The following is a 14,060-nucleotide window of genomic DNA, read 5'->3' on the forward strand; positions in this document are numbered from 1 at the left end:
ATTCAGAAAACAAGCATTCTAAAAGGTTTTTCGCCTGCCGTCTGTCTGCAGACTTATCAAAGCATTAATTCATGGTTTTTACTAACCGGTATCAGTATTTTGTTACATCGGCATCATTTAGAAACGTGTATTACAATTTCATCACGGTAAAATATGTTCATTTTGTTGTAGTTGTAGCTCCCGAGCGCGTCTTGTTTGAATGATGCGAGTAAACACAGCTGGCAGCCGCGGTGAAACTCGAGCGACTAGAGCGATGCGATAGGAGCGTTTAGAGCGAAGCGAATATTCGCATCGCGTCCGGTCTGAACGCAGCATTAAAGCGAGCTCCACGCTGCACGGGAAACGCGCCATTACATCACCAGAAGTCCTAATTTAAGGGGTCATTTCTCCCAAAACATTTTTTTTTACTCACTATATCAACAGCCCCACCAAAAATATTTTCCACCAGCTGCCACTGTTGTGCACATAACTATTATCTTGAGTCAAAACATTATTAGGATCTGTGTAGCTCTGCAATGTATTTCATAATTCATTACATTTATTTATTTTCAATTCTGGTCTACTTAAAAAACATTTCATCCTTTTAACCGCGGAGTAATGTGTGGAACTATGGGAAGTTTGAACATGTCACAATTACTCCTTTCCTTCAATGAGGATTTAAAAAACAGGAGTAATCCCATCTATGGTTTCCTGTTTGTGTGGCTAATTATATTTGACATGGTCTGTAGTCGAATTAAGGAGTTTATCACTATGGCAGGTATGTTTTAATAAATACCATATTTGAGATCAGCCCACAATTTGAGCGTAACATCTTCTAATTTCAGGTCATCACTAATTAAGTGGATGTCCACTGGAAGGTCGTGGCGCTGGTCTTTTTAAACTCATAAACTGGTGCTTTGCATGCTTCCCTAGCGTGCAGATAAGATTTTTGAAAACAACTGAAGGGTGGGTAAAGTGGCCCCTTCTCCCCACAGATGTGTGTGTGAGAGAGAGAGAGAGAGAGAGAGAGAGAGAGAGAGAGAGAGAGAGAGAGAGAGAGAGAGAGAGAGAGAGAGAGAGAGTGTGATTAAAATAGCCCAATTGCTTTTACAATAAATAAATATTGAATGTGTTTAATTGAATAATAAAGGGGTTTAACGTTAGTGGCAGGTTGTGTGTGAGAGAGAATAAATAAATAAGACAGCCCAATATTTATTTTTTCTGCATATTTCGCAACTTTCCCCATATTTCGCAACTTTCCGCAATTTCACCGCATAAAATCACATAAACCCTGCATGTTTGATCGCATAATCAAGGATTTTAGCCCGCATAATCAAGGATTTTTACCCGCGTTTTTCTGGAGGGTCTATTTAAACTGTAGATCAATATTTTTACAAATGAAAACACTTCCAAGTTCACACATGAATAAAAAGCTCTAAAAGAATAATTGGTCAATATGATGAAAAGATCAAAGAATGTGTTCTACCCTGTACTCCTACAGTGCCTACAGTGTGTTTTAAGTTTATTTTCTCATTTTACTTTAAATAATATCCTCTTTTCTGCTATTTGTAATTTACTTGCTTGATTGCTTAATTCTTACGGAATAAAACCATTTTTTTATATTTAACAAGCTCAAGTTCTTTAATGTGGTCCCGTTTTGTGTGCATTAGTGAGTACGTGTGTTTATGTGCAAAACTCACTCATTTCCAGTTCTCTTCCTTGTCTCCTCTGGTTATCTCAAGCCCCAGCGCTCCCGACCTCCTCTCACTCTGTGACCTTGCAGGCTTGAAAACAGTCCCACCTTCTTCTTCTTCTTCTTCTTCTTCTTCTTCTTCATATTGCTACTCCTCCCTTCAGTTCCATACCATCTTTAATTCGATGTTCCAATGAACCACAGCGGAAATATCCCCTCTGCCTCTTCCTCTACTTGATGTTCTTCTGCCCCTTTGATTCTGCTGTTCAAAAGCCTGGAGCTGTGCCGTCTGAAAACGCTTTCCAGTCTTATCTTTTATTTTCGTTAATTCTTCAGTAACATTGTTCATTACTTTTCCAGCAGGGCGGTCATAGGTGAGGACAGGTTTCAAATGTCCTTCCCAAATCTCAACTGGGTTATGCAGGTTGTTTATAGCTTCTCTCTCTCTTGAAGACCAGGGATGGAAAACATACGCGATTTCTGCATCGTTTACATCCCCTCTAGGATTAAGAATTTCAACAATGGGCATCACAATGCAACTGTCTTTCCTGTCCCGTATTGTTTCCCAGCCTGAAAGTGGCCCTCCAGGGGTCAAAACATGTGGTTCCAGAAGGGCTTCACACCCTTTCCCTGAGGGACTGTTGCAGAGTAGATCTCTGCCAGCATGGTGTTCTGCATACAGCCTTGTCGTTGATTCAGCTTTTTGTCCATCATATGGCGGAGGAGAATGAAGAGTTCTACAGAGGCCTTGTGTGTCATCCAGATCAGGAGGGTCGGGGCTCTGTACTTGAGACCCAGAGGGAAAGTCCAGGTCGCGGTCCAGTTTATCTAGAAGGACCCTAGCACACTGAGTTTTGATGACACCACCCCCCTGTTCTCCTTTCTTTTTTTGATTTTCTACTTTTTCTAAACCCTGTCTTAATCTTTCTAACTGATTTAGACTTGAACTGCCTTTGTCAGGAAAACCATTTTTCACCCACATATTTAAATATTCACATGTCCAAGCACCATGCTTGTCGCATATTATCTTTGCACACCCTTCAAACTCCAAAATTACCTCTTTACCATTTAACATTCCCATTTTTAATCTTTTATATACAAATATAGAAATATAATTGCCCAAAATAACTACAAATCCCACTTTAAATACAGGAAATCAGTCAAATCAACAGCACCTGAAATTAGTTCACTTCAATGTTAATACAAATATACAATAGGCCTACATATATTGAAAATACAATGTTTTACTCAAGATATTATCTTAATTTTGTCATAACTATTATCACTACGCGTGATCACTTCTATATATTTATCATAGGCCTTTATCTACTAATATAGCGCTTTCTTACAGTTATCAGAACTGTTTCGACGTCGTGAATTATTGTATGCATCAGACACCATCAATAACCCTAGTTACACTCGATTAACGTACAGAAACATTAATTAGCTCGTCAGCCCTCAGTGAGTTCACTTTTCATTTTATTCTTTAACATACAAATATTGTGCTCTCACCTTTTCTCCTCTTTTTGAAAAAAAGTATTATTCCCTTGGAAAAATTTCGTACCGAGAAAGTCTGTGATCCCCCCTCTACAGGCGGCTTCTGCTCTTCCCTGCGATCAGTTACTATCGTACAGGGAGAGGTTTTGCCTCCAGGACCCGGTCTCTGGCTGTGCACAGTTTACCCGGAGAGGACGCCTCACAGTAGATTACTCAAGTAGACAAAACCGGACGAGCCCCCTCTGTTGACCACACATACATTTAAGGATCACTCCCACGCTATGACCTAATCAGAGGAACAGTTTACAGTCAGCAATGTTAATACATTTGATCTCACAATTTCCATAACAGAAGTGAAAGGGTTAAACAGTGATGTGAGGATTTCAATCAGCCTTTGCAGACCATTTACATAAACCTATATAACACACTACAGGAAAGGTAAAACCCCAAAAAGCACAATAAGGCCTCTTCAAAAGAATGTTCTGTTTATGATCAAGATTATAGATAATGTATTTGCCAAAAGTGTGAGATTAATTTGATCTATATTACTGCAGAGAACATGTTGAGAAGGCATGGGTGGATGTGCAGCGCTTCAAGGAGCAGAAAGACAAAGATCTGCGGGAGGCGCTCATCAACTACGCTGTCATGCAAGTCAGCATGTGCAAAAAGGTACGGAACAGCACATCAGCTATGAGAAGGAAGCTGTTCAACTGTCTGTTCATGTGTTTTCCTTTCTCTCCCTGCAGGGAATACAAATGTGGAGCAATGCCAAAGAATGTTTCCTAAAGATGTAAAGTTGAAGCCATATTCAAAGGATTTCAGCGATGCTCCGTTGTGCATGCTGGGAAACGATGCCAATGTGAGCTAGTTGAGGTTTGAAAACAACCGCCGTAAACAATGCACATAAAGATTATGTAGTTTCAAGCATTTATACAAAATAAGTTCATATGCAACTGATTTTCAGCAGTGATTTACATTCACTGCTAAGCTTTTTTGTAGTGAAAAGTGTTGGGAGGGTGGGGTGGATCACACAAAAGCACATGACTTGGACACTGGAGACCAGGGTTAACATTCTCAATATTTAGACCATTTTTTTGTCACAATAAAGAGACACTGCATGGTAAAAGAAGATGTAGAGGGCCAGTTTATAAAATGGGTTTACAAAGGAATGTTATAGTATCATGTCCTGCCCTTTTCAGTGAAGCACTTCATCTCCACTTTATGACTGCAATGTCCTGACAGCTCATGAGGATGTGGGGCTTTCCCTTAGCCGTAAACCCTAGTGTTGGCTCTGTTTTCATGCTGACTTCAGTGTTTATAGCATGGGCCCAATGCCCTCAGGCTGCTCCTATCCCTATGTTGTTTTGTTCTAATATTCATGAGTACTAATTGGGATTTTACACCTATGTTACCAGTTTGGTTTGGTTAAGGTAACCTTGTTAAGGGAGGTCTGACATTTCTTAATCAAACTGGCCAAACATGTGGACGACGACGCCCTGAAAAAAGAGGATCTCCACATTAAATGTCCCTTGCTATTTTTGATGCTAGCCGCTAAGAAATCTTGTTGTAACATCATTTGTTTAATTTATTTTAAAGACATTCATGCTTTAAATGAATCAATCAAAGTGAAGAGTCTTCAAGATGTTGATTACATGTAACCATGTCCAGGGCAATGTATTGGGTATTATGTAAGCTGCACAGAAGATTATCGATACTCAGCCTAAGATTCTATTTAGTTTAGATTAAATAGTACCTTCATTTATTGATTTAAATGTATTGTCTGTTTACATAACATGATATATGACGTGTCAGAGCTAAAAGCTTTGTGAGTGTATTTAAGTGAGTTTTGATAACTCCATTTACCCCTTACCTTTTTTATATTTCTAATGTTGATGCTCAATTTGGATGGATATCTCTTGTTTGTTTATTAATTTATTTGAATAAACATGTGACAAACCAATGACTATTTGTATTCAGTTTCTCTTAAAACCTTGACTCAGAAATACCATTATTTTTCATAATCCAGTGATAGTCAAATTTTTTATATATTTTTCCCATTATTTTAGGGCCTTTAAGGATTTTTCATTAATTGACATTCTATAACTCCATCGACAGTGGCAGAAGAGTTATTCAGATCCTTTACTTAAATATAAATATGTCTCCAAAAAGATAGCTTTAATTCCTAAAGGTACTATCAGTAATATGTACATAAATAATAAAAAATAGACTTCATGCAAAAAACCATCAGACCTAGTTATTATTTATATTGATTGTTAAAAAATGTTTTCTTCTAATAAAGGAAAGTGATCATCAAGTCTAATTCATTTTTATTTGTGTTTTACTTTATTAGATGGAATTCAAGTGTGTAAGTCAGTTTATTAAAAAGAAAGAGTTTTATTATAAATAAGTATTTTATTTTTCAATAATGGACAAAAAAGACTTACAACAATATAGATATTGCTGTTTGTGGAGTATCGTATAGGGGTTATACTAACCTATAAAATAACTCTTAACACAGTGGTGTAAATATTGTGGCGTAAAGTATAAAGCTGAGTTCCCTTTAAAAAAAACTCTCCCACAATGCACTGCTTGCTTGGCTGTCAGACTATTTCCGGGTTTCCTCCGTCCAACTCCACGTGAGTGCTATCTGCTCGAGTCAAATGACAACAAACACTTTAATTATGAATGGAAACGAGGACGAGGACTTCAGAGACTTTGTGGCCCTTCATGCCGGGGCCCTGCAGTCCTCCGGAATCCCTCTTATCTACTGGAGGAGCCTGCATGACAAAATCACCAACGAGGTCTGTCTCTGCCAACGCAGCACCGTAACAAGTCACTGTCGAGCCGTTAGTGGCCGACTCCGCCTATTAAGGGCTTGTCGGCAACTCTGCAGAATCCTATGGGTGACGTCACGGACCCTACGTCCATTTATATATACAGTCTATGGGTGTAGCTCAATGCTAAAGTTTCAGCCACTGTAGCACAGTTGTTGGATAAACAGTAGGAAAACATAGCAATACATGTTCTGCGTGCATTTCTTGCTGCTAATGGCCAAAAAAACGCCGGGTTGCATGAATGTAAGGCTACTAGCAAATAATTACAGATTATATATCATGTTTTTATGTAAAGCAAAACCTTAGATTACGACTGGTTACCCGGCTTCTATGTAATTAAAACATGATTTATCACAGGGAAAGGTATTTTGCAAACTCGCATATCAAATCTGAATAGTGAGCTTTTCCTTTTATTGTTTGCAAACTTACACTTTGAATAAGGCATATATCTTATCTTTACCAACACTCATACCTTCCCCGAGTTTATTCGGCATTACATGTAGCCTTTTTTTTCAATGTCATGTCTGTCTTTATAGATGTTTTACACTTCAGTTTACCTTTGTTACCGGGTAGTTAAAAAGTAACTATTGGGGGTATTTGAAGTATGCCGAGTTGAAGAAAGTAACTAATACTATATGTATCACCTCAAAGCTGTGCTACTGAAGAGCCCCTTTTTAAAATGAGAAGCAGGCAAAACTAAAATTGACAAATTCGCTAATGGAGTCTGGTGGTAAGTAACATGTGAAAATAATGACTCCTATCTATATACATTTTTTGTGTCATAGATTTATGATGCTGGGGAAGTTTTTGGCATCATGCAGCTCCAACTAGACAAGGAGGAAGAGGAGGAGAATGAAGAGAATGAGAAGAAGAGGGTCAACCCAGGAGCAGGGATGAGCTGTAAAGTGGTTGTGACCCGGGACAGTGGGCTGCAGGTCTCTGAGCCGACCAGGTGAGAGTGCCACAGGCCAATAATGGCGCGTTTCCACTGCAGCGGGTAGCTCGCTTTAAGCGCGCCGAGCCGTGCGGGGCCCGTTTTTGGTTGCGTTTCCACTTGGCCTAGTTTTGGCCCGAGGCTACTTTTTCACCCTTTTTCTGGCCCGACTAAATCGTGGTTCTATCGAGGCCAACAAGCGGGGCCAACAACCGGGCGGAATATGCTAAACTAGTGACGACTCTGATTGGTCAGAGAGAATCGTCACAATTCTCGCGCGACTTAATCCCTAGTGTCGCATATATTAAGGGACGCTTGCAGCATTTTTGTAAACCTAAGAAAATGGCAAAGAAAAACATACCGTGGTCGATTGACGAAGTTGCGACGTTCCTCCAGTTTATTTCTTATCTTTCCTTTTTTTTTTTTATAATGTCATATCTTTTTATGCTGCTGCAATACAAACATTTTTTTATTTTGTATTTGTACAATGCCATGCCTTTTTATGCTGCTGCAACAAATATATATATATTTTTTATTTCTATTGTACATACAATGCCATGCCTTTTTATGCTGCAACAAAAAACACTTCCCAAATTGGGATTCAATAAAGTACTGATTAACAAACTGATTTCCGTGAGTATGTAAACAAAGTCACTGGGTTGCCACTCACACACAACATTACAGTTTTGGAATCCAATCATAAACTGAAATGTACAATTAAAGGGCTTTAAATCAGCAGAACAAAAACTCAGATTCACATGAGGCAGAAGCTATAGGCCTATATTTTTCCTAAATAAAAATAGGCTACAACTAATACCATTACTAATAATATTTGTGGATCTTTAAAAACAAAAGCCTACAATATCACTCAAAAATAATTGTAAAAATAGCCCAATTAAGATCTAGATATAAACATACATGCATTTATAAAGCAATAAGAAACACCATCAGTTAGGAAAAAGCCCATAAGATAAAAGTTAATTTTAAGAAGAGATTTAAAGCAAGAAATTGAGTTTGCTTGCTTGAGGTCCTCCTCTAAAACATTATTTGGTAACTGACACATTAATTAAAGTAAAATATTTCCTTTTACAAATAAACTGGAAGAGAAGGGGGATAAGAGATCATTTGTATTTATGTTTACTTTCATATTCGCTCAAATGTTCTTATTATAGGGAAGTACTTACTGGTGCTTGAAAATCAAATATTTACTAAATAGTCAATTCTGATAACATTTTTTTGTTTAAATCATTTGACAAACACATATGTGAAAGAGAAAAATAGATTTATTTATGTTCAATACAATGTAGTAATAATAAAAACAAAACGTCACTAGCCTTAATGGCCCACAATCTTTCAATGTCGTGTTTATAATTACAAACACAAGAAATGTATATCAACTTACTGAACCATGATGTTATGAACCAAAAACATTCAAGTTTCCTGTATACAATGAATATTTAGCTATTCAGGTAGCGCATCAAACTCTGAGCCGGTCGCAAGCTTCCACAGTGCGATGGCCACCCTCTTCTTTAGAGGTATACACTCGCGGAATGTTGTGTCCTGTCTCTCCATCGCTGGCCGCAGTTTGTTGCACAGGTATACGTAGGTTTCCTCAGACATCCTGAAGTTCTCCACCCACTGAGTGTGTGTGAAAGATGGAACAATCACACCCCACCACTCGGTTGCTCGGTCAAGCTTCCAAACACATGGTCTGCGGTGGCAGCCTAACTTCTGAAATACACAAACAAAAGCATACATATTTTAATACGTAAAAGTGGTAGCTACAATTAATTAAATACTTGAAACACTTTTGTCATATAATGAGCGTGAAACACTTTGGTCGTATAGTGAGCGTGAAACACATTGCTAGTTAGCGAACGTTAGCTTACCGAGTAGCGTTGTCGTTGAGTCGTCCTGGAGTAGTCTCTGCCGCGTTGTACGATTGCCATAAGTCTCCCCTCAGCTTCTTCTGTATTACGTCTTGCTATAAGCAGCCTTTTCCGAAACAAAGTTGTCCTTCTTGCTGTGGTAAAAAACCACATACCAAGAAGCAAGGACACGATGGCTTCCACATCCTCCATTGTTGTTGTGTGTTTTGTGAGTTGTGTCGCATTGAAGATGACATCACGGCAGTTGTATGCAGCGTCGCTCCGCCCGCCAAAAAGTTGATCGCCCCGCCTACACTGCGTTACTATGGTAACTACCCCAGTTCCTAAACTGTAATGGAAACGCAGCATTAAAGTGAGCCGGGCTAAACCAAACCGAGCGAGGCCGAGCGAGGCCTGCAGTGGAAACGCGCCATAAATCCCACTCTACAGAAGAATTTAGCAGTACACTGTTTCCCCTAGGATGGAGTCATAGCAGCGGTGCTAAGGCACGTGGGCCCAGCTTAATGTGAGCGCGGAGCTCACTGGAATTCTTTAGTGTGTGCACGTGTGAAGTGCGCCCCGCCAATTTGTTTCTATGTGTCTGCCAGCACAAGAAAGGCTCTTGAGGCCTTTACCAGTGCCGGTTCTAGCCAATTTGCTGCCCTAGGCGAGATTTTATAAAGAATAGATGAAAAATCTCTACAAAAGACAAATACACTACAAAAACAGAAACTTATTGACATAGTTAATATACGTCAAAATGGCTTCAAATGTATTATTGTATGAACAGGTTTGAATTGGGGGGTGGCCGTCACATCCTCTACGGGGGTCCGGGGGTATGCCCTCCGAGAAGATTGTTTTAAACATTTTAAAGTAAAATGCTTCAATCTGGTGCACTTTGAGCACACAATTACTAGAGACCTGAGGCCTGTACTATGAAGCTGGTTCAACATAACCTGGATATGTTTGAGTTAGCCGGTTGGCCTAATCCAAAACATACGTGCTCTCGCTAAACTGTACTACGACGCGGGTTATCAAGTGGATCGCTCAAGCCAGCCGTGTCCTATCTAGTTAGGTGCGCGTTCACATGAAAGGGGTGGTATTGGGAGCATTCGACCAATCACAAACATGGACAAGCGTACTGACAGCGCAGCGTCATACTTCCTGAATGAAAAGTCAAATATAATATTAGACATATGAAGAAGTTAAACTTTAAACATCCATGACGTGAAATCATACCCTCGTGGGGGCGCGCTCATGTGATTGGCTTAGAATGAAGGAGACATCTGATTGGCTATAGATAGAAAAAATTACAAGTACGAATCGGGTGAGCGTCAGGGGAGTCTCAAAAAACCCACACACGAATGCACAGCGATCCATGCACAGAAAGCGGTTTGTGTTTGCCGGTGCAGAGGTTTTAAACGGAAAACAAATATGTGAGGATCAAAAATACATATGTAAAACTTTTTTCTGTATTTGGATTTTATTTACATGTATATGAAACGGAACACATTTGTGTGTGTGCATTGAAAAACACAAGTGTGGATCCGGAAATACAAGTGTGAATCCTTTTGCGGATCATGAAATATATAAGTGTGAATCCTTCTGTGTGCATGTGTGTATTATGAGACTGTTCTGAGCCCATACCTCTCCGCTGCCGGCAGTGTGTTCCTGGTGGATCACGCCTGGACGTACCGCGTGGAACAGTGCCGTCAGCAGCTGGAGCAGATCCCCGGCCTGCTGCCCAGAATGGCCGCCCTCATGGGGGTGGACTTCCACGGCGAGGCCCCTGACCCAGACACAGTGGAGCTGGTGATGGAGAACATGTGGAAGTACAACCAGACTTATAACCTCTCCGAGGGGGTACGTCTTATTCATTTATACCAACAGTTATGTATATTAATCTTGTGTTCGCTGAAGACTTTAAAGGTCCCCTATTATACTGTTTTTCATCAATATATTATAGGTCTCAGATATATACAAAACATGTCTCTGAAGTGTTTGGCTCGAAATAATAAACAGATCATGCATTGTAGCATCCCATAATCCCCTCTGTTTCAGCCCTGTTTCAAAAGTGCTGATTCTCTGTCTGTTACTTTAGATGAAAATAAGGAGCCACTCTGAGTTATATGTTGTTAAAAAGAACACAATGGTGCTCTAGGAGGAGATTCAGGTGATAAGGGGGGGGGGGGTTACCTGGGTTGGTTATTGGCTATTGGTTACCCAAAAAATCGTCATGACATCATAAAGTGGCCAAAATATGATCAGCTCATTTCAGACAGGTTTTTATATAAATGGATCAGGACACAAAGTGAGAGAATCTTTTTTCCTGAAACGTTCAGAATCTCTTTATACAGAGGGGACACACGTTTATGTATAAAAGACATGAAAAAGTGGATTTTGCACAATAGGTCCCCTTTAAATAAGCCCAGTAGGTTTGAAGCCTCTTCCTGTAGTACTCTACATAATTGGTGGTTGGTTATGTTTGTGTATTGTTAAATTGTGCACAAAACTATACAAATTCTAAAACATCTGATAAATGATTGAAATGGAAAGCAAACCATGGTGGACGTAGTAGAGTCTCAGTCGTCTACTTCACTGTTCTCCTCTGTGTTTTCGGGTGCAGTCTCCGGAGGACAAAGTCCCGGTGTGGTACATCATGGATGAGTTTGGCTCCCGGGTGCAGCACTCAGACCAGCCCAGCTGCCGCATGGCCCCCTTCTTCTACATGCAGGGGGGGCTCGCTTACACTCTGCTCTGGCCTCTGCATGACCTGCAGGAAGGAGGTGAACACGTATTCTCACACTCACAGTGACTACTCTTATCTTAGTCAGGCCTAAGATAAGATAGTACTTTATTGATTGAAAAGACATGGCATTGAAATAAACAAGAAAGTAGACACAAGGTAAATATTGAACAGATGCTACTGCTCTCCTCCTCAGGGTTTAAACGCCCCATCCCCCCTTGTGCTGAGAGAGACAGACAGACAGACAGACAGTCAAAGTGCACCAGATTGATGCATTTAAAAAAACAAATATATATCTTCCCACACATGGATAGGATACTAGATAAGTTACCCAGGCATTATACACTACACATTTGTGACCTGCTCTATCGAAATCAGTCACATTGACCCGAAGACACATTTTGAGTTGTATACACTGCTGGAAAGAGGATATTCCTAGCTTTCTAATGATATCAGGATTGTTTTTGTACTCCTAATATTAAGCGAAATATGTCACATTATATAATGACTGTCACCGAGTCATCATTTTGAGAAAAAGGCCTTCAAAGTTTTCTCTTCTCTGGAATCCATCGATCTGATTGATTAGCGGAGCAAATTATCAAAATACTACGGAGGGAAGATATTTTCGTTTGGATTACTGGTCTGGGGGAAGCTCGCGAGTGTGTGTGTGTGTGTATACGTGTTTGTGTATTTTTGCGTTTGTGTGTATTGTGTTTGTTTCCCGGGGAAAACCCTCACGAGAAACACCGGCTGTTGTTATGCCTGCTGTAACGTTAAATTACTCCGTTCTCCACTTGTAATTATGCCGTTACAACAGGGGTTCTCAAAGTGCGGCCCGCGGGCCAATGGCAGCCCCGGGAAATGTTTCTGGCGGCCCGCGATAGTTAATGTGACACGCTGAAATGCATGCATTATATTTTAATCCTCCATGGTTCGTATCTAGTAATTTAGGTTAACTTCCTGTTTCGTTTGCATGCTTTTATTTTGAAGGCGAGATAACGTGTTTGACAGGAAGTTGTGGTGGCATTGGAGACAACTTGACGGATAAAGTAGTGTTTTCTATGTAACGGCAGAGAAAGAGAACAACGGACTGTATGTTTTAAATGTTTAGCACCCCCCGAAGAGGCCACAAGCTCTTGTTGGGTCTGGAGTTACAAATAAATTCTGATTCATCAGTAAAGTAAAGCCTACGACCATTATTCGGAGGGAAATGCAACACTGTCATTTTTGCTAGATCAAAAGTCGAAAGTTGTTTTGGATGAGTCACTAGTTGACTGGTAAGAAATTATATGAGAAGCCGCTGTGGTGCATCTGATTAAAATGCCAGAGAAGATGTATACTCCAAATGATGTTTATTCTAAATAGGAGGTGAATGCATATGTACACAAAATGTATGTGTGTTTGTTTGTATATATAAGGCGTGTGTGTGATTGTGGTTATTTGCGTGTGTGTGTTTGCGTGTGTGGTTAAGTATATGAACGCACACAAAAGTCCGGTTATACAATAAAACAACAAGCTGTCTCTCCCAACGTCCACACTCAGGCACACTGTTATTTCCACTGACTACCCCCAGCGCGAGCATCCCCAAACTCACTCCCTGATTGGATGCACGAGAGGAGCTATGAGGGGTGCATGCACTGGAAGCATGTCCCAAAGGCGGCAAAGTGTTCACGTGAACAGCCCGTGGCCCAAACCATCAGTCCTTCGCAACAAAAGTTGTTGGAAGTTTTCGTTGTGTAAGCGAGATGGAGGAGCCAGGGTCGTTGTGTCAGTGAGGAGAAAAGGAAGTTCCAGGAGAAATGGAGCAACGCTTACTTCGTTTTACCTCAGGGGTCGGATAAAGTGATATGGCTCATCTGCAAGCAGGTGAATGCAATGCTCAAAGAGTATAACATCAAACGCCATTATGATACCAATCATAAAATGTATGACAAGTTCATGGGCAAGGAGCGCAGAACTAAACTTGAACAACTTCAAAGAGATTTAACTGCCCAGCAGTCAGTTTTCACAAATCTTGCAAAATCCGGTGAAGCTGTAACACAGGCTAGCTATGTGGTAGCTCACGAAATTGCCAGGCGGAGCAAGCCGTTCAGTGATGGAGAATTCGTGCGAGACTGCATTTTGAAAGTGGCTGACATTGTATGCCCTGAACAAAAGTCAAAGTTCCATGACATAAGTTTATCGAATGACACAGTGACACGACGAATCGAAGATCTGGCCAATGATCTCAAAGAGCAATTGGGACTACGTGTGGAAGGCCTAGGCAAGGGGTCCTTTTCTATAGCACTGGATGAGAGTACAGACATTTCTGATACTGCACAACTGCTGATTTTCATTCGAACGGTCACGGAGGACTTTGAAATATCAATCAATCAATCAATCAATGTTTATTTATATAGCCCAATATCACAAATGTTACATTTGTCTCAGTGGACTTTACAGTTTGTACAAAATATCAGTATGACAATACGACACCCTCTGTCCTTAGACCCTCACATCGTACAAGGAA

General features: G+C 40.3%; 2 protein-coding genes across 4 annotated transcripts in view; both read left to right on the forward strand.

The window, feature by feature from the left end:
• LOC117547152 (sorting nexin-4-like) overlaps nucleotides 1-5,129 on the forward strand; it is a 32,425-nt gene extending 27,296 nt beyond the window's left edge. The window contains exons 13-14 of the mRNA XM_034217693.1: nucleotides 3,724-3,838; nucleotides 3,916-5,129. Of these exons, the coding sequence (XP_034073584.1) occupies nucleotides 3,724-3,838; nucleotides 3,916-3,963 (163 nt within the window). The 3' untranslated portion in view covers nucleotides 3,964-5,129. The remainder of the gene's footprint in view (nucleotides 1-3,723; nucleotides 3,839-3,915) is intronic.
• A 633-nt stretch (nucleotides 5,130-5,762) lies between these two features.
• The window catches only part of ttll12 (tubulin tyrosine ligase-like family, member 12), a 40,652-nt gene continuing 32,354 nt past the window's right edge, over nucleotides 5,763-14,060 (forward strand). For 2 of the 3 annotated variants that reach the window (XM_034217648.1, XM_034217650.1), the window contains exons 1-4: nucleotides 5,763-5,970; nucleotides 6,789-6,955; nucleotides 10,470-10,668; nucleotides 11,432-11,591. In XM_034217648.1, coding sequence (XP_034073539.1) covers nucleotides 5,830-5,970; nucleotides 6,789-6,955; nucleotides 10,470-10,668; nucleotides 11,432-11,591 — 667 coding nt within the window. In that variant the 5' untranslated portion in view covers nucleotides 5,763-5,829. Of the gene's footprint in view, nucleotides 5,971-6,140; nucleotides 6,247-6,788; nucleotides 6,956-10,469; nucleotides 10,669-11,431; nucleotides 11,592-14,060 lie in introns of those variants that run through there. The other variant, XM_034217649.1, reaches the window with a different exon arrangement.

This window comes from Gymnodraco acuticeps, unplaced genomic scaffold (genome assembly GCF_902827175.1).
Source record: "Gymnodraco acuticeps unplaced genomic scaffold, fGymAcu1.1, whole genome shotgun sequence".
Taxonomy (NCBI): Eukaryota; Metazoa; Chordata; class Actinopteri; order Perciformes; family Bathydraconidae; genus Gymnodraco; species Gymnodraco acuticeps.